This window comes from Notolepis coatsorum, assembly GCF_963971535.1.
Source record: "Notolepis coatsorum genome assembly, chromosome: 6".
Lineage (NCBI taxonomy): Eukaryota > Metazoa > Chordata > Actinopteri > Aulopiformes > Paralepididae > Notolepis > Notolepis coatsorum.
This window is the reverse complement of record NC_140170.1, coordinates 151,960,009-151,984,070: the sequence shown is the minus strand read 5'-3', so window position 1 is coordinate 151,984,070 and position 24,062 is coordinate 151,960,009. Positions and strand designations below refer to the sequence as shown.

The window sequence follows — 24,062 nt, the reverse complement described above, 5'->3', positions numbered from 1 at the left end:
TATATTTCTTTAAATGTGCCTGCTGGCAGTAGGCTTAATGGAATGAATAATCGAATGAGATCTTGCTAGCCAAAATAATTAGTTAAACTCTTTCAGAATAAGTAGACAAAAACAGCCCAAAGAGTATCTAATTGATACGAATTAATAGATACTTATGAGGATATCTGTACTGTATGTGCTTAGGTATCATGTACTATATAAATACATGGTTCCCAAAGTTTTCAAGGCGCGACCCCCGAAATAACGTGTCAGAGAGGCTTGGAGGGAGGCTATACATAGTTTCACTATTAATCAGGTTTTAATCTGTTTGGGACATCATCCATACATGATGCATTGAATTTATTAACCTTTGCTTTATACCAGTGACACCAGTCATGTTAATCACCTTCTTGTTCATCATCAGATAACAACACTAACAGTGCTTGAACAGATAAATGCATTTTCTCAAATTCATTCAATCATCAAAACGTCAAAGGCTTGCAATTGCTCATTAATTTTCTCAAGTCACGTCCACGTCATCAAATCAAACAGCGCATCTCCTCAAACATTTTAATCCCAGTTACAATATCACAATAACGTGTGAGTGACAGTGATACAACAGTCAACAATCCACATATTCAGATTAGTCATAATTCATATCCACAATCCACGCATGAAGACGCTTCAATTTATGCTTGAATGAAACACAATCCGGGCGAAAATACATCCACAGCCGAGAATATGAAACTAATCGGAGCCAAACGCCATATAGGTTTCATTCATTAAAAACATCCCGCGAGATTCACATTTGCAATGCTCCGACGTTATTAAAATAACCACATTATATATCGCACCTCGCGAGCGCCGTATATATGACGTGCATTATTTAGGACAAAGTAAATTTATTATTAGCATTTTAGGTATATTATTTTACATTTCAAAAGCTCCCTCTAGAAAAACGAAGCACAAAAACATAATTCAGAATGGTATAATGGGATCTAGACTGTGATAATTATTTCAGGAAGGGAGCTGGCATTTCTTTGCGAGGGTGTGGCCATGCAGGTTATCGAGCTAACTGTTATGGTTTGACACCGACCCCAAACGCTAACGACACAGAGAGAGTAGTTTCAGAGTTAGCCAAAAACTAGGGCTTGTTTTATTTCACAGAATAGCAGCAAGAACTTGGTTGAAAACAGACAAAGACTGGGATACAAGCATTTGAGGAATGTTGCTGCTCTGCAGCTTCTCCCGGGGAGGTTCGTCTGAGGAATCTGACAGTGACGTCAGAGCCGCTCTGCAGAATCCTCTCGGCAGTACTCCGAGGTGGTAGCGGGACAGGGAGAGAGAGAGAGCGGGTTAGCTCAGAGTACAGTTGGGAACAGACAGGTGACAGGTGAAGTGACTTGTCCCAAACAGATAATCCAAGTGACTGAATCTTCGGTGTAAATACACACTGTGAGCAATGTCCCAACAACAATCCAAGTGATAGAATCTTCGGTGCGAATACACACAGTGAGCGATGTCCCAATAATAATCCAAGTGATAATATCTTCGGTGTGAATACACACAGTGAGCAAAGTTCAAACAATAATAAATCCCAATGAACAATCCAAAAAACAGGCACAGGGTGAGAGACAGACTGAACAAAAAGCAGGATCTCTTCAGTGTTTACACACACGAAAAATGATAGGGTCAAAAGACTGTCTTGCAAAACTCACCCAGGCGCTGTGCGTAAAGAGAGCAGATCAAACAGGGCGAGCGCGTCGTTACGGGGAACGGGTTGTCCAAGCGGAATACTTCTTGAGAGTCCTGGGAGGCAAAGCACAGGGAACAGCAGGCAACGGAAGGAACGGCAAATGCAGAGAATATATCAAAACGATCCAACAACACTTGATGGGGAATCAGGGTATATATAATCAAAAGGAATGCTTAATGACAAGCTGTGACAGCTGCGGGATGAGATTGACAAGCGTGTGGTTGGGGAAGCACCAATCAAACGGCGTCTACAGGAAGAAGCGTGTGAAGAGGAGAATGCAATTAATTAACTGAAAACTTAAAGGAACAGAGCGAGTAGGCTTAAAGGAACAGAGCGAGTAGGTGAGCAGCGGACAAAAACCTCACACTAACTGAACTAAACCCTGCCCTCTACCAGGTTCAAACTTTTTGATCTGTTGCCATAGTGATTTAGAAAATCACACGTCAGGGAACCGAAAGGTCTAGTTTAAGTCAAGTTGTCCTGAAAATCATCCGGCTAACTCAGTTAGCCAGGTACGAGGAACAGGGCCCTGGTCTGCATCCCCTTAACAATTGTGTAGTACTGTATTGTACCCATTCTGCAATCTGTTAATACAATTATCATTCAATCAATCACCGCCAGTGTTGGGCAAGTTACTTTAAAAAAGTAACTAGTTACAGTTACTAGTTACTTCTCCCAAAAAGTAACTAAATTACTTACTCAGTTACAAATTATAAAAGTAACTAGTTACTTCAGAAAGTAACTATTGCGTTACTTTCAAGATTTTTTTTTACATAAACAACATACACAAATCTAAACTATTTTAATGTTGCTGTGGGACAAAGTGAGACTAGCCTCCAATCAAATGCTATGTATGTAGATATTATAATTACTATGTTTATATAGTGGATCATACAAATACAAACAGAATAGATGTTTTGGAACTTTTGATATGCATTGCCCCTCAACAGGCCACAACTGGGCAACATTAAATTATGCTTGTTAAGCAAAAATAAATAACAAATATATACTGATTGATTGAACATTTTAATTAACAGATTGCAGAATGGGTACAATACAGTACGGCTCAATACACACAATTGTTAAGGGGATGCAGACCAGAGAAAGAGTTTCGTCTTGTTTACATCAGGGTCCCCCATTTTCAATTCATGACATTTATGACGAAAGTCTTTCTCTGGTCTGCATCCCCTTAACAATTGTATGTATTGAGCTGTACTGTACTGTACCCATTCTGCAATCTGTTAATAAACTTTTCAATCAATCAATCAATGACATACACAACATACAGATATAAGAATCTAATCGAATCATCTAAACTAATCTAATCATGACATTTAAGACATGCATGACATACTATATCTCTGAGCACCTGAAGCCTGTGCTATTAAACCAGGAAGTGCAGCACTGTTGATAAGGCTGTCGGCACTGCAGTAGAGCCACTCAGTGCCCTGCGCTGCAAAGAGTGAACACAAAACGCTCATGGACCCGCGGTCTCATGTTGACTGAGTCGCTCGGCTTGTGTTGTTCGTTGGATTCGTTTTGGATTATTTGGGCTCAAAACGTACACTACACGGACCGCGGTCTCATGCTGACTGATCAGTGATCGCTTGTCTTGTCGCGCTGTGTGTCAGACTCTGGATGCTTTAGACACCCGCCCACCTCCACCTCTGATTGGCTTACCATGACATTTTATTCAACCTCAGCCAATCGTCAGCATGTATGCTTGGCTCGCGCACTGCCCACTAAACAAGGAAGAACATATTATTGCCTCTCGGCGCAGAGATCTGTCTGATAAAAGAAACAGGTTCATTCATAGTAACGCGCCGCATTTCTTTGCAGTAACGCTAACGGCGTTATTAAGATTGGAAGAGTAATCCGTTAGATTACTCGTTACTGAATAAACTAATGCCGTTAGTAACGCCATTACTTATAGCGCCGTTATTCCCATCACTACACACACACACACACACACTATAAGTGCACTGTGTATAGATGGCTTTAGTCATGCAACACATTTTCTCCCAGTAATAATAATTAATAATAATAAACTTTATTTGCATAGCACCTTTCATACAAGAATTGCAGCTCAAAGTGCTTCACAGCAGCAAAAATAGACAGGCAAAAAATTTGCACAATATTGGCAGATACATAAAGCAATACATAAAGTGCAGACATAAAATAAGTATAAAACGAGCAAAATAGAACATAACATTAAATCACACAGTTTTTCACACCAGGGCCCTGTTCCTCGTACCTGGCTAACTGAGTTAGTCGGATAATTTTCAGCATAGCTTGACTTAAGCCAGACCTTTCCGTTCCCCGACGTCGGATTTTCTAAATCGCTATGACAACAGATCAAAAAGTTTGAACCTGGTCGAGGGCAGAGTTTAGTTCAGTTAGCTGGATAAATCATGGCCACACCCTTGCAAAGAAATCCCAGCTCGCTTCCTGAAATAATCCTCACAGTCTAGATCCCATTATACCATTCTGAATTATGTTTTTGTGCTTCGTTCTTCTAGAGGGGGCTTTTGAAATGTAAAATAATATATATCATATTCAGCCTATGAATTTACTTTGTCCTAAATAATGCACGTCATAGTTATACGGATACGGCGCTCGCTATCGCGACACACACTATGTAGTTATTTTAATAAGGCGGAGCATTGCAAATGTGAATCCCGCTGGGATATTTTTAATGAATGAAACCTATCGGGATTCGGGAGTTTGGCTCTGATTAGTTTCATATTCTTCGCTGTGGATGTATCTGCGGCGGAGCGCTCAAATTGTGTTTCATTCAAGCATAAATTTAACTGTCTTTATGCGTGGATTGTGGATATGAATTACGAGGAATCTGAATCTGTGGATTGTTGAATTGCATCACTGTCACTCACACGTTATTGTGATATTGTAACTGGGTTTAAAATGTCTGAGATGTGCTGTTTTACGGATTTGATGACGTGACTTGATAAAATTAATGAGCAATTGCAAGCCTTTGACGTTTTGTAGAATGAATTTGAGAAAATGCATTTATCTGTTCAAGCACTGTTATCTGATAATGAACAAGAGGGTGATGCACATGACTGGTATAAACCAAAGGTTAATAAATTCAATGCATGTATGGATGATGTCCGAAACAGATTAAAACCTGATTAATAGTGAAACTGTATATATAGCCTCCAACTCCCTCTCTGACACGTTATTTCGGGAGTCACGCCTTGAAAACTTTGGGAACCATGTATTTATATAGTAGGCTACATGATACCTAAGCACATTATACTTACTTATTACTTATACTACTTATTCTGAAAGAGAATTTTAACTAATTATTTTCGCTAGCAAGATCTCATTCGATTATTCATACCATTAAGCCTACTGCCAGCAGGCACATTTAAAGAAATATAATCTGATTGATTGGGGTAATAAGGGATTTAAAATTAGCCTATAGATTATGCATTTAACTTGTCGGCGAGGCTATTGAGCCGTACTGTATTGTACCCATTTTGCAATCTGTTAATAAAGTTTTAAATCAATCAATCAATCAATGCCGTTAGAAAATCAGGATTTCTGCGATCGACACCTGCTGTCTTTTCAGGTGAGGCGGCCACGCGCAATTATCCTGAGTATCAAGTCTGGTTAGAATTAACGTGACTGAATCAGCGTTCGAGGAACAGGGAAAGCCTGGATTCAAACATCCCGTTAATTGAATCTGGATAATGGGACTTTTGATCGACTTAGTTGAACCAGGTATGGGGAATAGGGCCCAAGATATAACATCCCAATAGGTCTCTTTGTTTACGGCTTGATCATCACACACAATGTAGACAATTTAAAAATAAGACTGTAATAAAAGAGAAAAATAGAGTAGACAGAGTAAAATAGTGCAATAGTGAAGTGCAATAAAATAGTTAGTAAAATAGAAGTGTAAAATAATAGTGCAGTTCTGAATGACCGTTTAAACAGTTTAAAACCTGACAGTCTTTCTTCCTGTTTAGAAACTCATTGCCTGCTGTGTGTGTGTCTTCTTCCCTCCTCCTCCCAGCCCCAGCGTGGTTCTGACCCAGTGGAGCTCCTGGGTGCGGGTTGCAGTATGGAGCTGCAGGACGGTACTGACCCAGGGCTGGCCTGGGCCGCCGAGGTGGAGGAGAATGTGGGCGGGAGGCTGAAGCTGCGGCTGGCGGGAACCGAGGTCCTCTCGGACGCGCCCTCCACCCTCTGGCTGTACTACCTCCACCCGCGCCTCCACCCACCCGGGTGGGCCAAGGAGCACGGCTGCACCCTCAGGCCCCCGGCAGGTCAGCAGCACCACTATGGGTTTAGATTTATCCACGAAAAGCTTTAAAAAAAAGAAAGAAAAACAGTTACTGTATATAAAAGAGTTATACTGCTCGGAGCAGGTGTACCCCCCTCCCCCTCCCCCATCACATCAGATAGAAGTGCTTGAAAATAATTTAACCATCCAACCAGTGAGAATATTGTGGTGGAATAGAATCGGAATCATATTCTTATTTCAAGTATTATTGAATGTCCCTCTGATGTTCAAATTACACGAATACACTCCAGTCAGCAGGGGATGGTGTTCTACTACTTCAGCTCGTCTGTGTGTGTTTTCTGTCTTCAGAGCTGCTCTCCCTGCGGACGGAACAGGAGTGGGAGGAGGTGAGGCAGAGGCTCAGTGAGCTGCCGGCAGACAGCGCTCTGATGGAGGAGTTCGGCAAGGTAGGCTATAGAGTTACTGCTAATGCTGGCAGCGGGTGTTCTGGGTACAGTAATACAACGCTTCCCGCGCATGGCTCGTCCAACTCTATACAGCCGCACACTCTCTTCATCATCTCCTCCTCTCTTCATCATCTCCTCTCTTCATCATCTCCTCCTCTCTTCATCATCTCCTCCTCTCTTCATCATCTCCTCCTCTCTTCATCATCTCCTCCTCTCTTCTTCATCTCCTCTCTTCATCTCCTCCTCTCTTCATCATCTCCTCTCTTCATCTCCTCTCTTCATCATCTCCTCTCTTCTTCATCTCCTCTTTTCATCTCCTCCTCTCTTCATCATCTCCTCTCTTCATCATCTCCTCTTCATCATCTCCTCTTTTCATCATCTCCTCTCTTCTTCATCTCCTCTTTTCATCTCCTCTTTTCATCATCTCCTCTCTTCATCATCTCCTCTTCATCATCTCCTCTTTTCATCATCTCCTCTTTTCATCTCCTCTCTTCATCATCTCCTCCTCTTTTCATCATCTCCTCTTTTCATCTCCTCTTCTTCATCTCCCCTCTTCTTCATCTCCTCTCTTCATCATCTCCTCTCTTCATCATCTCCTCTCTTCATCATCTCCTCCTCTCTTCATCTCCTCCTCTCTTCTTCATCTCCTCCTCTCTTCATCTCCTCCTCTCTTCATCATCTCTCTTCTTCATCTCCTCTCTTCTTCATCTCCTCTCTTCATCTCCTCCTCTCTTCTTCATCTCCTCCTCTCTTCTTCATCTCCTCCTCTCTTCTTCATCTCCTCTCTTCATCATCTCCTCCTCTCTTCATCATCTCCTCTCTTCTTCATCTCCTCCTCTCTTCTTCATCTCCTCTCTTCATCATATCCTCCTCTCTTCTTCATCTCCTCTCTTCTTCATCTCCTCCTCTCTTCTTCATCTCCTCTCTTCATCATATCCTCCTCTCTTCTTCATCTCCTCTCTTCATCATATCCTCCTCTCTTCTTCATCTCCTCTCTTCATCATCTCCTCTCTTCATCATCTCCTCTCTTCATCATCTCCTCTCTTCATCATATCCTCCTCTCTTCTTCATCTCCTCTCTTCATCATCTCCTCTCTTCATCATATCCTCCTCTCTTCTTCATCTCCTCTCTTCATCATCTCCTCTCTTCATCATATCCTCCTCTCTTCTTCATCTCCTCTCTTCATCATCTCCTCTCTTCTTCATCTCCTCTCTTCATCTCCTCCTCTCTTCATCATCTCATCCTCTCTTCTTCATCTCTCTTCATCTCCTCCTCTCTTCTTCATCTCTCTTCTTCATCTCCTCTCTTCATCTCCTCCTCTCTTCATCATCTCATCCTCTCTTCTTCATCTCTCTTCATCATCTCCTCTCTTCTTCATCTCTCTTCATCATCTCCTCCTCTCTTCTTCATCTCTCTTCTTCATCTCCTCTCTTCATCATCTCTCTTCATCATCTCCTCCTCTCTTCTTCATCTCCTCCTCTCTTCATCATCTCCTCCTCTCTTCTTCATCTCCTCTCTTCATCATCTCCTCTCTTCTTCATCTCCTCTCTTCATCATCTCCTCTCTTCATCATCTCCTCCTCTCTTCATCATCTCCTCCTCTCTTCTTCATCTCCTCTCTTCATCATCTCCTCTCTTCTTCATCTCCTCCTCTCTTCTTCATCTCCTCTTCTTCATCTCCTCTCTTCTTCATCTCCTCTCTTCATCATCTCATCCTCTCTTCTTCATCTCCTCCTCTCTTCTTCATCTCCTCCTCTCTTCATCATCTCCTCCTCTCTTCTTCATCTCTCTTCATCATCTCCTCTCTTCATCTCCTCTCTTCATCATCTCCTCTCTTCTTCATCTCCTCCTCTCTTCTTCATCTCCTCCTCTCTTCATCATCTCCTCCTCTCTTCTTCATCTCCTCCTCTCTTCATCATCTCCTCCTCTCTTCTTCATCTCCTCCTCTCTTCTTCTTCATCTCCTCCTCTCTTCATCATCTCCTCCTCTCTTCTTCATCTCCTCCTCTCTTCATCATCTCCTCCTCTCTTCTTCATCTCCTCTCTTCATCTCCTCCTCTCTTCATCATCTCCTCCTCTCTTCTTCATCTCCTCTCTTCATCATCTCCTCCTCTCTTCATCTCCTCTTCTCTTCTTCATCTCCTCTCTTCATCTCCTCCTCTCTTCTTCATCTACTCCTCTCTTCATCATCTCCTCCTCTCTTCTTCATCTCCTCCTCTCTTCATCATCTCCTCTCTTCATCATCTCCTCTTCTCTTCTTCATCTCCTCTCTTCATCTCCTCTTCTCTTCTTCATCTCCTCCTCTCTTCTTCATCTCCTCCTCTCTTCTTCATCTACTCCTCTCTTCTTCATCTCCTCCTCTCTTCATCATCTACTCCTCTCTTTATCATCTCCTCCTCCCCTTCATCATCTCCTCCTCTCTTCTTCATCTCCTCCTCTCTTCTTCATCTCCTCCTCTCTTCATCATCTCCTCCTCTCTTCTTCATCTCCTCTCTTCATCTCCTCTTCTCTTCTTCATCTCCTCCTCTCTTCATCATCTCCTCCTCTCTTCTTCATCTCCTCCTCGTCTTCATCATCTCCTCCTCTCTTCATCATCATCTCCTCTCTTCATCATCTCATCCTCTCTTCATCTCCTCCTCTCTTCATCATCTCCTCTCTTCTTCATCTCCTCCTCTCTTCATCTCCTCCTCTCTTCTTCATCTCCTCCTCTCTTCTTCATCTCCTCCTCTTTATCATCTCCTCCTCTCTTCATCATCTCCTCCTCTTCATCATCTCCTCCTCTCTTCATCATCTCCTCCTCTCTTCTTCATCTCCTCCTCTTCATCTCCTCCTCTCTTTATCATCTCCTCCTCTCTTCTTCATCTCCTCCTCTCTTCATCATCTCTTCTCCTCTCTTCATCATCTCCTCCTCTCTTCATCATCTCTTCTCCTCTCTTCTTAATCTCCTCCTCTCTTCTTCATCTCCTCCTCTCTTCATCATCATCTCCTCTCTTCATCATTTCCTCTCTTCATCATCTCCTCCTCTCTTCATCATTTCCTCTCTTCTTCATCTCCTCCTCTCTTCTTCATCTCCTCCTCTCTTCTTAATCTACTCCTCTCTTCATCATCTCCTCCTCTCTTCTTCATCTCCTCTCTTCATCATCTCCTCCTCTCTTCATCATCTCCTCTCTTCTTCATCTCCTCTCTTCATCATCTCCTCCTCTCTTCTTCATCTCCTCCTCTCTTCATCATCTACTCCTCTTCATCTCCTCCTCTCTTCTTCATCTCCTCCTCTCTTCTTCATCTCCTCCTCTCTTCATCATCTCCTCCTCTCTTCTTCATCTCCTCCTCTCTTCTTCATCTCCTCCTCTCTTCTTCATCTCCTCCTCTCTTCATCATCTCCTCCTCTCTTCTTCATCTCCTCCTCTCTTCATCATCTCCTCCTCTCTTCATCATCTCCTCTTCTCTTCTTCATCTCCTCCTCTCTTCTTCATCTCCTCCTCTCTTCTTCATCTCCTCCTCTCTTCTTCATCTACTCCTCTCTTCATCACCTCCTCCTCTCTTTATCGTCTACTCCTCTCTTCATCATCTCCTCCTCTCTTCTTCATCTCCTCCTCTCTTCTTCATCTCCTCCTCTCTTCTTCATCTCCTCCTCTCTTCTTCATCTCCTCCTCTCTTCATCTCCTCCTCTCTTCATCATCTCCTCCTCTCTTCATCATCTCCTCCTCTCTTCATCATCTCTTCTCTTCTCTTCATCATCTCTTCTCCTCTCTTCATCATCTCTTCTCCTCTCTTCATCATCTCCTGTCGCCAGGCGATAGCGACACGTTTGGATCTTGTGAAATAACGCTAATTTTAAGTTGTTGATTAAGAACCACGTTTAAAATACAACAGATGAGACAGAGAGGAGCAAAGGAAGAGACAATTAATGGGAGAGATACCGGATACAAAGCTGTAAAACATTCCTAATGATCCAGTCATTTAGATTTGATAATGATCTGATAAGCAAAGTTGTGGCTGCCTTGTATAAATGACTGCTGAAATTGTGTGTGTGTGTGTGTGTGTGTGTGTGTGTGTGTGGTAGGAGCGGCCTGCCATCCCTGCTCACTGTTTTAAGGAAGGGATGAAACTGGAGGCCGTTGACTCCGCTGCTCCGTTCTCCATCCGTCCTGCCACCATTGCCAAGGTAACCACCCCTTACCTTAACCCTTACCTTAACCCTGACCTCAGCCTCACTGGAGACATCACGCCTCACCGTGAAATGGAGATGGAAAGAAAGCCTCTCTTCCTCTGTCGCAGGTGGTCTGACCTGTTTCTGTTTTCAGGCATTGTGACTAAACTGTTTTTGAAAGGGGACATATTATGGAGAATTTGCCTAGTATTTGTATGGATTTCGGGATGTTATTTAGGGTTAGTCTTTGTATGGATGTCTGTCTGAAATGTTATTTAGGCACTGCTGAAAATTGACATGGGTCCTCCTAGCCGTTTGGCCAGGGTTGTCTTCAGATTAACAAGCCTAAACAAGCTGTTCAGAATTATTGCCTGTTGTGATGTCTCAAGGAGGACACATGTAATGAATTAGCTTTCAATTGGCTGTGCTTTTTGGAGCCAGGAACACTGCCAACCTAATGCACTGCCCAGTTTGTAAACGTTTTCAACTTTTGGGGGCGTGGGGTAGCCAGGCAGGGAAGGAAATAATACATTTAAAATTGGGTGTGTGCTACACCCACCATAAACAACATGTTTAATTAATTCATTCATTCATTCATTCTAGGGATGTCCGATATTATCGGCCGATATTGGCATTAAAATGTCATATCGGAAAATATCGGTATAGATTAAAAAAAAATATATATATATAATAATAATAACATTTATTATTTTTTTTTTTTTTTTTTTACATTTATTTAACCTTTATTTACCCAGGCAAGCAAGTAAGAACAAATTCTTATTTTATTTATTGTCAAAAGTATGCATATTGTTGTGTTAATTCCACTACAGGAGATATGTGATTTTAGTTACCTGAAATTATTCAGTTTTTTGGGGGGGGAAACCCCGCATATATCGGTATCGGAAATTAAGAGTTGGTCAATATCGGTATATCGGTATCGGTAAAAAAGCCAATATCGAACATCCCTAATTCATTCAATCTTTATCTAATCTAGAAGGATCATTGAGAGCAAGCTCTCATTTACAATGATGTTGAGAAATACAAAACATAATAAATACAAAACATAATAAATACAAAAAAAACAGAGTCAATCAAATAATTAAAAACAACTGCAGACTGGTGAAGTGGTTTGCTATTAACGATTTAACCGGACCAATAGATACTAATGAATTGAGTCTTAAAGTGCATTGCAAAACATTCCATGTTTCTGGGTGAGTATGATAAGGTCCAGTGCTCCAATACAGCAATGAGGTGATGCCAATGCAAGTCACGTCTCTCTGCCAGAGAGGACCACCCAACCTTAGCATATAGAATACAATGATGGGTACCATAACTTTCACCAGTGATAAATCTAAGGGAAGAATGATATACAGAGTCCAGAGGCTTTAGAGTGGAAGCAGCAGCATGTCTATAAACTACGTCTCCATAATCCAAAACAGACAGAAAACTGCTTCAACGACCTTCCTTCTACTAAACTGGTTTTGTTTCTGTACGAAAAGCCAACCTTCTGACACTTGCAAGGTTATCTACATGGCATTTAAATGTAAATATGTACATTCTTTAACTCTCTTGATATCAGATCTATTCAGAGTGGATATTTGCAAATCATCACAAACGAACAGCATGAACTTTGCTCCGCCTACCGTGGACATAATGATTGCACGATGTGACCTGACACTGCCCCCCCCACCCCTCTTCCTCAGGTGTTCAACGGGCACCACTTCCTGGTGAGGATGGACAATCTCTGTTGTAGCAGTGAGGAGTCAGAGGAAGGTGGGCGGGACTTCCTGTGTCACAAGGACAGTCCGGGGATCTTTCCTGCACAGTGGAGCCTCAAGAACGGCCTTTCACTCAGCCCCCCTCCAGGTGCGTGGTCTCTTGGATACGCCTGGACTAGTAAACCCTAGGAAATTACCCCCGACAGGATACGTTTTTACTGAGGTGTCCTGAGATTGAACCTGACACAATTTGACTGCAAATTGAATATGACTGAACATTATTGTTTGCAATGGCACCTAAAACGAAAGCATTAAATGGTAAATGTATATAACAGCTTTTATCCAACCTGCATATCGGGAGCAATTAGGGGTTAAGTGTAGGGATGCTCCGATATTGGTATCGGTATCGGCCGCCGATATCAGTAAAATAGCTGGATCGGGTATCGGTAAAAGAATATATATATATATCGGATTTCTTTTTTTTATTATTATAATTTTTTAATAATAAATAAGAAATAACCATTCAGTACATTTATATCTATGTGTTAATTTGTTACATTTAGTTTCAATAAGTTAGGAAAGTAATGTTTTAAGTCGAGCCTGATTTTGCCTTGCACAAAAGAATGATCCCAGTCTCTTCCAAGTTTCAAGTTCAAGTTTCTTTATTAGTTGTCATACAGAATACTTTTATACAAAATGCTTTCTGTTACGCTCCAGAGACTGTGCTAGACAAAAATAGATAAGTATAAAATAAGTATATCAAGTATAAAATAGAAGTCAAGTACGTAGACAAAAGTGTTCAGTATATACATATATACAATGCTCAATGCAGAGTAGAAGTAACTGAGTTACCATACAATATACTATACAGTGCAGCAGAAATGGGATGAGGTACAATTTAGGGTTTTGAGGTAGTGCAAATTATTTACCAATAAATATAAAGTGTGTTTAGGTGTTCTAAAGTGAGGGCGGCTACATGGCGTAGTGGGCAAGGCACTCGCCACAAATGACGGAGACGCTGGGCTTGCCTGTTCGAGCCCAGCGCTCCACATTGCTTTCAGTTTAGCTGGTCGTTCATACTAATATACATTGGCCGTATTAGGGGGTGGGAAACTGATGGGTGGGGATCGGGCGTTGTGGACAGCGACTCCTACAGGTCGGTTGGTGCGCCTGCGCAGTAGAATCAGGAAGTGTCGGGGGCAGCGTGAGCCTCCGAAGCGTTACTCCTCGCCACTGAGAGATCGAGCTGTGCAGGTGAAAAGATGCGACTGCTGTTACCTCAAGTACCGGAGTGGACTTGTGCTATGTATGACTTAGTCCACATTGCAGCCGGCTTGTGGGAGGCAAGAAACAGCGTTCGTGACAGGGGAGGGTTGAATTGGATGATACGAAATTGGGATGGGAGAAAATATAGAAAATGGGAGAAAAAGTGGATCAAAAAAAAAAGGTGTTCTAAAGTGGTTAAAGTGGGTGCTGCAGTGAGTTGTTTGTTTAAAGTGAGTGTGTGCGTGTGGATGTGTGTGCTGTGAGTGCATTTGATGGTTGTTACATAGTGTTATTGTTCGTTGAGCATCCTGATGGCCTGGGGTAGAAGCTTCTTCTGAGTCTGTCACACAGTGACTGTGAGGCATACAGTTTATTAATTGAATGAATGAAGTTTATTTTCTGTCTTTGTTTACAACAAATCAAAAACACACTTGTGATCCTTTACAATTCTTAAAAACAAAATATATTTTACCGTAATAAGAAAAAAAAGTGGATTCATTTTTTTGTAACTTTTTTGTAAAAAGAATTTGGACAATGGGTATCGGATCGGTATCGGTATTGGCCGATACCCAAACCCAGGTATCGGTATCGGGACTGAAAAAGTCGGATCGGTGCATCCCTAGTTAAGTGTCTTGCTCAAGGATGGCTTTACCTCCTGAGCCACTGTCGCCCACTGTCTCATTACAATGACAAAACCTCTGCCTGATTCCTGAAAATGGAATTATACATTGTACTACATGACAATCAGGTAAAAACAAGCGCGGTAAAGAACGATAATAAATAAAAAAAATAATTACTTGAATACAGTATGTGCACCATGTATGCAATTGAAAATAATTGTTGAGGTACGGCAGCTTTGAAGTTCGCTCTGAAAATGCATTCAGAAGCGTCCTGTATTGATTCTGCTACTGCCACACGAATTACAGCTGGAACTACAGAGGGGGTCGATCCACACCTGATTAGTATTATCAGGGGGCTCTGTCTCCACTACATTATGGGAGGTCATTTGCACTGTAATCTTCACATTACAAATCGCAGACATGGCAGATTCACGGTGGATTAAAATTACAGGTGACCTCCACAAGTATTAAAAATCACTCGATATCCCCAGATAATATTAGTCCGGTAGTGACAAAAGGGCTTCAGTTGAATCTCTTCCAAGTCAAGTCAAGTCAAGTCAAGAGTTTTATTTGTCACGGCATACAAGTATACAATGAAATGCGGGTGGTCTTGCCCGCAACGATGTGCAATACAGTAGTACAACATATAATAGAATCCAATAAAACAACATTGTGCAATAAACAGGTAACATAGTGGGACATCTCGGTATTTGTACATAGTTATTCCAGGGGTTCCTAGAGCCCTTATGAACCCATGATGAGGTCACAGAATCCATGAGTCTCCAACATTTGAAGCCCTTACAGATGAAAATGTTTTCCCTTTCCCTTCACACTGCACTATCATTCTGGATTCCAGGATTCCAAGGGCAGGACTTTGACTGGGCAGACTACCTGAAAGATTGCGAGTCTGAGGCTGCTCCACAGAATTGCTTCCCTGCAGTAAGTCGGCTTCTACCACATCATAATACACACTGTCAGGGTTCGCACAAGGTCCTTGAAGGGCTTAAAGTGTTTGATTTTTGACAATAAAAAGTCTAGGCCTGGAATTCCTTGAAAACAGCCCATTTTTTAACAAGGTGCTTAACACATTGACAGCCACGGGTATTAGACGGACCCACTCTATAAGGCCAGCTTATCATAATGAGGTTTCATTGTGCGTGAGGCTGTTTGTAGAGCTAAATCTATACTTTATATTATTGCTATCTGTCCATTAGGGCTGTCTTAAATGCTTCGAAGCTTCGAACGTTCGATTCGATGGCACAAGCTTCGAACATTAAAAAAAAAATCGAAGTTAAAAAAATAATAATAATAATTAAATTGTTTTTCATTTTTTTTTTTTTTCACATCTTTTTTTTTTTGCTTCGATTTGTGTGTGTGTGTGTGTGTGTGTGTGTGTGTGTGTGTGTGTGTGTGTGTGTGTGTGAACTACCCATCCCAGTTAGGACAGCCGAATCCCGTCCAATCTTTCGCCGTCGACTAAAGACTCACTTCTTCAACCATTATCTGAAATGATAAAAAAATAAAAAATAAATCTAACCGTGACTAACCTTACTGTCATGCACTTGTCCTAATAAACTAACCTACACTGTAACACGCAACACTTTGATGAACATTGTTACTCAGCTGATAGAGTTGTACCCTTCTTGCTGTCTTGTCGTACAGAACTTGTAAGTCGCTTTGGATAAAAGCGTCAGCTAAATGACTAAATGTAAGTGTGTGTGTGTGTGTAGGTGTGTGTGTGTGTGTGTGTGTGTGCGCGCACCTTGTAGAATTCCACACATAAGAAAGAAAGATACTGGGATGAATAAACAAAATAGGAAATAAAATATAGAAATGCATGCAATACATAAATAAATATGAATCTCCATATATGAAATATAACATTTAGATAAGGTGCTACTGAGATGTTTTGGTGAGTTCTTTGTTTTTTTGTGGAAGTTGCCCTTCTTAAAAATGCATGAACATTCACTGATAATTGGTCTGTAGTGGAGTCTACAACGTCTACATTGCCGGACCATGTAGAATCCGGACCTTGTAGACTGACATAATTCTGTGCATAGTTTAGTCTACACAGGCCATATTTCAAATAATCAAAATCTTACTTCATTCATCTTAAACATTCTTGATTTGGGGGATTGGTAGTTCCCATGAAATCTGAAGTTGTTCAAACGACAACAGCGATCCACCTTGAATTAAATCACACAGCCGAGTGAAACCTTGTTGGATGCGTCAGTCACGAAAGGGGCTACTTAATTAATTAATCCAACCCACTTTATTTATAGAGCACATTTAAAAACAACAACGTTTACGAAAGTGCTGTACAAGTCCCACAACATAAGATAAAAAAAAAAAAAAAAAAAAAAAAAAAAAAAAAATTAGTTTTTTTTTCGAAGCTTCGAATTAAAATCGAAGCTCGGCCCCGAAGCTTCGATTGCCAAAAAAAGCTTCGAAGGTCAGCCCTACTGTCCATTCTCATTGTCAATTGACACTATAAAACGTTCCTTCAAAATGGCTTAAATAAATAATTTTTTTCATCAATACGTTCCCATTTTATAGCCTCGGAATATAAGCGTTATATGGGATTGGTCTGGTATATTTCCTGCAAAACGAGATACAGGGCTAATAGCTAATAACGTTAAATCGAATGGCGTTTCGGCCCTACAGAAGCTAGAGCTAAAAATCAAAATGCATATTGTCGGTATCATGGTCCACCATGAATGCATGAAAGGGGGGGGCGGGGGACGTCGTTTCTGATTATTGATTACTAATAACGGCATTAGCCGTATTCGCTGATTGGCTGGTTGGCTAACAAAGCAAGGCCCGATTGGGCTGTAATTTACGTGAAAAAGCTCTTACCGTGGGCCGGTTGGACTGCAAAAAGGATTTCCCAGTTATCGATCGCCATCTGGTAGATCGATATGTCCATTGGCTGATGATATATTCATTTACTGCACACTGAATTCAGCGCCCCAAAACGTATTCCATGCTACATGCTACACGCATAGATTCAGCAGGAAAGTCCATTCAAGATAAAAAAAATTAAATAAAACACCGTTCTGCCACAGGGAACACTGCATTATCGAGACAGCGCCCCTATGAGGATCTGGCCGGTAACGCACTTTTCCGAACTCCAAGAGTAGGGTAATTCTGTAGTGCCGCTCTGTGACATTGAGTAGGTTATTAAAATGGAATAAAAGTCAAAACAACCTAGCCACGGATATGTCCGTGGTTGGCCCTCAACCGTTGGATCCGAAACACGGACATGTGTTAAGAAGTCCTTCAAATTCAAATGAACCATTTGCATTTGAAAGTTTTGTTCATCCATGATAAAGTAGTTCTGAATCAATTTAATTTAAAGTGTAACTAATTGTTGGAAATTGGTTTTAAGCCATAAATATTGGATACATTTTTTTTTCTATAAAAAACAACATTGATTGAATTGTATCCTTTTAAATGCCCTTTTAAAATGAAAAAAATAGTGCTTGGAAAAGTCCTTGAATTTCATGTTGCAATGTCTGTGGGAACTCTGCACTGTTCACATAACGTGCAGTGTTCACAACCCTAACATCTCCAACTGTCTGTCTGTCTCTGTCTGTCTGTCTGGCTGTGTGTCTGTCTGGCTGTCTATTGTATCTATATAATCCCCCAAAATGTAGATTCTCCCCTCTATTGCAGAATTTAAGACCTTGATCACTAATCATTGTCGATCAAGTTGTATGTGTTTTAATATACTTGTTATTCTTGCTTTTGTCTACCCTCGTCTTGTTGTCTCATTGTTGTGATTTTATATGCTGTATTTATGATAGGTTATCCCTGTGTGTGTAAACTCAACGTGACTGTAAATGAGGGAGACCTTGGTTGACTTGAGTATAAATAAAGGTATGAAATAAAAATTTCTATCCTCCCTTTCTTCCTCCCAGGAGCAGTGTGAGCACAGTTTCAAAGAAGCTATGAAATTGGAAGCCGTCAATCCCCTGTCACCTGAGAACATCCACGTGGCCACAGTCACCAAGGTGAAAAGCCAGTACATCTGGCTCAGCCTGGAAGGTGAGTGTGTGTGAGCCAGCCTAGTGTGTCTGCGTTGCTCATTTATAGATATGTGTGTAAAGGTTGTTTTATCTGAAGCATATAAATATAAAGTTTGAATTCAGCTGAAATTGGACCCTGCGTTTTTAACCTCTTAAGCCAGAGAATTATTTTCAGAAAATTCGCCTAAAAGTACATACCGTTACCTAAGTAAATGGAAGATTGCCCCACTTCTACAAGGTCCATTGTTCTTGGTATCTAGGGACATCTATGGATCTCAGGGAATGTATTCCCAGTGTCATAAATATTGTGTCTGTTACTAGGCTTGAGTAAATTGTAATGACTATATAATGCATCACTGTGCCTCACTGCATCACTGAGCACAAAGCGGCAGCTCAATAGTGGCAGGAGGCCGCGACTAGCGGCCTCCAGGCTCCACAACAGGGGGCAGCGACGGCTGCCAGACATTGACCTAGGACTTATAGGAACCCAAGGAGGACAATACACTACCTGAAGCATACTGCACCTTGTGACACTGTGAATACTGGAATATATATTTCATTTAGTGAGATTTAGATTTAAATTAGATTTAAATTATAATTATATTGACCAAATTGTTTACACTGCTTCCCCCATGCTCAGTATATTTTTACTGTATTTATTTCTGTATATTTTATTTCATTTTATTCTATTTTACTCTACTCTTATCCTAGGCAACTTGATTTGATTTGTGTTATTATTCTAATTTGTGACCTGTCCTGTCTAAATGTTTAAATGTTGAGCGATTTGCAGTGTCAAATTTCCCACGGGATAATAAAAGTATTTCTATTCTATTCTATGAACCAAAGTTATATAAATAATAATATATAAATAAATTATTATTATTATTAAAACAATTTGTTTCATCTTTGACGGTGAATAACACCATGCTAACATTGACCAGACGTGAAACAAGCCACTGAGCTCATTCAGCACCTTCTTGAGATCAAGTGTACAAAAAAATCTAAGCAAATGAATAAAGGGCAGATGATTTACAGTTTTTTTTGTAGATACAGTACTGAATTTTGCCATCCGGACACATGCAATTTGAAATATGAATATAGAATATCAGGCCTATAAATTACCTTATTATGGCCAAGTCATACATCTATGCATCGGGCCAAATCTCCTCTTTATAATGGCAGAGTTAAATCTCTTCTCTCGTAGGACTACAAAAAAAAAGAAACGTAACATTAATTAACATGGACTGTATTGATCTATTTATGACGTGATATTAATTTTGTCCCAGTACCGGGGTTAAGTGCATCTTTTCTTTTTAAGTCTTAGTCTGTCATTTAGTTTGTTTCATCAAGTCACATTACTATCACATTGTCACATTACTATTCCGATGTTATTTGTGATACTGGAATATTCTGGCCATGCATGCAAATAATAATAAATTAGATTTATATAGCACTCTTCTATAAATCACTCATGTTTAGCACATAATCCTAACTGTGATAAATCGGAATATGATTGCTGGGATATGCCAATAAAAGCTGGGATGGTGAAGAATGAAAATACCTTATCCCATTTACTGATCTGTTCAGGTATATTGGTAATCAATTTATATGGGATATTAGCTTGTATCTGGAATATTAATGTGGATGTAAACACAGTTAACTAAAAAATAGCACATGGATTATGATGGATTGTTAGCATTCCTCATTTAAGCCAATATAAATAGCCTAATTCTGAAACCAATCGCATGCCTTTCTATCCAAACCAATACTATATCATCTTTGTAAGAACAACTATTAAATGCTCTAGATCAGCGGTTCTCAAACTTTTTTATACCACAACACCATTTTATTTAGAATTATTTTTTGGCGACCCCACACTTAAAACTCATTGTCGGGAATTAGACGGGGCCCCGCTCTAGCTGTGCCACGCTTTAAAATATAGGACTGCATCACCTTGTTTGTAGAGCTATAACTATATTCTATATTATAGCTATGGATACAATACTATGGCCCATTTGACATCACCTATTTATCGTTCAATATGTGAACAAGAATACATTTTTCCATCCATACCTTCACGTGTTATACCGTGGTGAATATAAGTATGGTTTTAGAGCGGTCTAGGGTAATTCCTGAAATGCTGAGTTATAGCCATATACGTCAATTCCAATAGACATTGTCGTTTCTTGCTTGTACACGCTATTATTCTGAAATCAAATCTATATCATAGGTATTATGTTCCATCATGAATGCATGAAAGGGGGGGGGGGGGGGGTCGTTTCTGATTATTTGATTGTCAGTAACGGCATTCGTATTGAACACTAAAAACGCTTATCAGCCCGATTGGTATAAAAGCATTGCCGGATCAAGCAAAAATGTACGTCAAATCGTCCTTACCTGTGATCGGGAGTATTCCAAAAATAATATTCCAATTGTTTGATCGCCATCTGATACATCCAATGTCCATTTGCTCCACGGCATAATCCACCACAACATATGGATCAGGGATATTTGACGTGCTTCAATGGAACCGGGAGAACCGTTCGCCTTGCCCGACAAGGAAAAATTAAACCCGAGACATTTGGCCGTTCCACAGGCCAAGGGTCGCGACCCATAGTTTGAGAACCACTGCTCTAGATCGATCTACAAAAAGGGCAGCACAGTGTTTCTTCCTGTCTAATGCAGATATTATAAAATGTACTAATGTAATTGTTGAAATGGTGCTGTGATTAGCTCTAAATCCAGATTGGTGCAGAGTGCAGACTAAGTACTGAGTGACTTGAAAGAAAATACCTAATTTGTTTGTTTGCCACAGATTCCAGGGCCCTCATTCATCAATGTGTGCGTAGAACATGTTCTATTTCCACACGTAAGCACGGAATGTAGAACCAGTGTACGCACAGGGAAGTCGGGATTCATCACACGTGCGTACGCAGGCTCTATGCTCCTCCGTGTTGATGAATACCACTTTGTTCTACCGTCAATGCTCGTGCATGATTATCCATATATGGTCATGAAAGTGAGGAAACACCCCCCATGGGATGTGAAATAATGGACTGACCCGAGCGGAACTCTGAGAAACTCCACGGAGATTGTTCACTGCTGTCGAACCAAGAAGACACTATCGCGTATTATGGGATAAATAAAAGGCGGACTTGTAAACGGTGATGTCAGATATCAACGGCTCCCTAAGACCATTGCTGCAATTCTGCCTGGACAGCTCAAAATACTAATAAAGACCGTTCGTTGACCACTGTTTGGCGTTGGTTGTGTGTCATTATAACCGTGCTGTAATATGAATGCCTTTATTAGTTGTGTTCGATTGGCTATATGATTTTTAGAGGCATCTATTTTGTTGTCGGCTAATAAAGACCGCGCTGGAATATGACTGCCTTTTCCCGTGTTGTTTGATTAATACCCAGGGATTAAAGTTCTCCTCAATTTTATTCCAAATCGCGATGGATCTCCCGTCAATTTTCTACCTGCTGCATATGATTTCTAGAGGCATACTACAACCTATTTTGATGTCAGTATTGGGTAGCCTATATAAACAATAATACGAGAGCATATACAAGAACAATGAATCTCACTGCATGTATGATGTAGCCTGCCTTTCAATACATGAACTTGAATTCCATCATGTTTGTGTGCGGGACTCACAAGGCTGTTGTCACAATGGGTGTACCGGTACAGTAATAATAACAGTCCACACAATATCACGATCCATGCCATAGCCTATGTTCTATTAGGACATGATCTGTGACGACAAATGTTCTAGAATGTTTGATTAAGATATCATACTCTGACAGCATGCCTATGATCAACAAAAACGCGAACTTGAATCCCATCATATACATAGTCTGTCCACTATCTGGTGTCATTGCAATGCGTTTTCTATTCTTTCTTATACAGTAAAAAGGGGGAAGAACACTATATTCATATGACTTGTATTCTGCTTACAGCTTCGAAATTCCACTTGTTTAGTTTAACGTAAAGCCTTTTAAATATAATCAAAACGTTCCCGTGTTTCGGCGGTCTGTGCGCAAAATAATAACGAGTTGAGCTTTATGATTTATGATGAATTGAAAATGGGGGACCCTGATGTAAACAAGACGAAAGTCTTTCTCTGGTCTGCATCCCCTTAACAATTGTGTGTATTGAGCCGTACTGTACTGTACCCATTCTGCAATCTGTTAATAAACTTTTCAATCAATCAATCAATCAAGCTACGCGGAGCGCAGTCAGTCAGTAGCCTACACCCCGTATATTCCGATAACGCTATATAAACCATGCTGCATTCATTCTGAGAGAAAGATCTATTATTCCAAATGCTATTTATAGGGTTTTGACCATAATTACACTACTGTTGCTATTTTACAATGAACTATAATGAATTACGGTTCATACAGAACATCCAGTGTTATTATGCACAGAAGCTCATTTCCTTGTTGTAATAATATATTCTACCACTGGGCGCCAGGTACGCATGGTCCGAGCTGTGCGTAAATATAAGCACGAAGTCAAGTTCAAATCGAAATTGATGAATCCCACTCTTTGCTTAGAAATGATCGTACGCACAGGGTAAGCACAGATCTGTGCGTAGAACACGTTGATGAATGAGGGCCCAGGACTTTTGCTGAGCAGGCTTGTTTGGAGATTGGGCGATAATTATTTCAATCATCTCTAAGCAGACCATGCCTGAGATCATAGTTAATGTGTCTAATATTAATACTGTATTAGGGCTGACCTTCAAATATTTTTTTGGCATTCGAAACTTCGGGGCCGAGATTCGATTTTTAATTCAAAGCTTTGAGATAAGAAAATATATATATATAAAAATATATATTAGTCAATTATATATATATATTTTTTAATGTTGTGGGACTTGTACAGCACTTTGTTCAACTTTGTCAGTGCTGTAAAGTTTAAACCTTTTTAAATCTTAGACAAACGAAACACTTTGCTTTCATGAAATATTGTAAGCCGTCATTTGAGGCTTTATAAAAGCAGCACAATGAACTCAAATCTGTCAGTGCCGAGTCCGACCTCATCTTAAATAACAAACAGCATTGCTTGTTGTAGTTAACAAAGAGAGGCAGAGTTGATTTTGCACAAAAGAATATAGAATTATTATTTTTAATATATTCACATTTTATTTTCCCATTCGAATCCCATGCCCATCGAATGAAGCTTCGAAGTGTCCTTGAGCAAGACACTTAACCCCTAACTGATGAGCAGGTTGGCACCTTGCATGGTTGCCTCCGCCATCGGTGTGTGAATGTGTGAGTGAATGGGTAAAATGTGAGGAACAAATTATAAAGCGATTTGAATAAAAGCACTATATAAATGCACTATTTACCATTTATGTGTCTAATAGTAATATACTGTACGTGTGTAGGACTGAAGCAGCCTATGCCTGAGGTCATAGTTCATGTGGACTCTCTGGACCTCTTCCCGGTCAGCTGGTGTGAGACGAACGGATACCCCCTCATCCACCCCATCAAGCCTTTAGGTATGAAACACAGCCAACAACACACCCTGTTGAATGGACCAATTTAATTAAACCTGAGCAGTTACAACATTACTCACCTGACAGGCTTCACTTGCATGAATTATGGAATATAAAACACACATTATCCAATCCAATCCAACTTTATTTATAAAGCGCTTTAACAGCCACAGGGGCACAAAGTGCTGTACAGAGGGAGCATCTTAAAAAACTATAAGCAGCACTAAAAATTGATAAAAGAAAAATATAAACATAGGCAACAATAAAAATTAAAATAGATGAGAGTACTTAAAAGTATTTAAAAGCAAAGAACACAGTAACA

General features: G+C 40.5%; 1 protein-coding gene across 1 annotated transcript in view; it reads left to right on the top strand.

The window, feature by feature from the left end:
• The window catches only part of sfmbt1 (Scm like with four mbt domains 1), a 64,187-nt gene that overhangs the window by 10,489 nt on the left and 29,636 nt on the right, over nt 1-24,062 (top strand). The window contains exons 6-12 of the mRNA XM_084316659.1: nt 5,775-6,027; nt 6,354-6,451; nt 10,513-10,614; nt 12,303-12,465; nt 15,060-15,142; nt 18,124-18,250; nt 23,630-23,743. Of these exons, the coding sequence (XP_084172785.1) occupies nt 5,775-6,027; nt 6,354-6,451; nt 10,513-10,614; nt 12,303-12,465; nt 15,060-15,142; nt 18,124-18,250; nt 23,630-23,743 (940 nt within the window). The remainder of the gene's footprint in view (nt 1-5,774; nt 6,028-6,353; nt 6,452-10,512; nt 10,615-12,302; nt 12,466-15,059; nt 15,143-18,123; nt 18,251-23,629; nt 23,744-24,062) is intronic.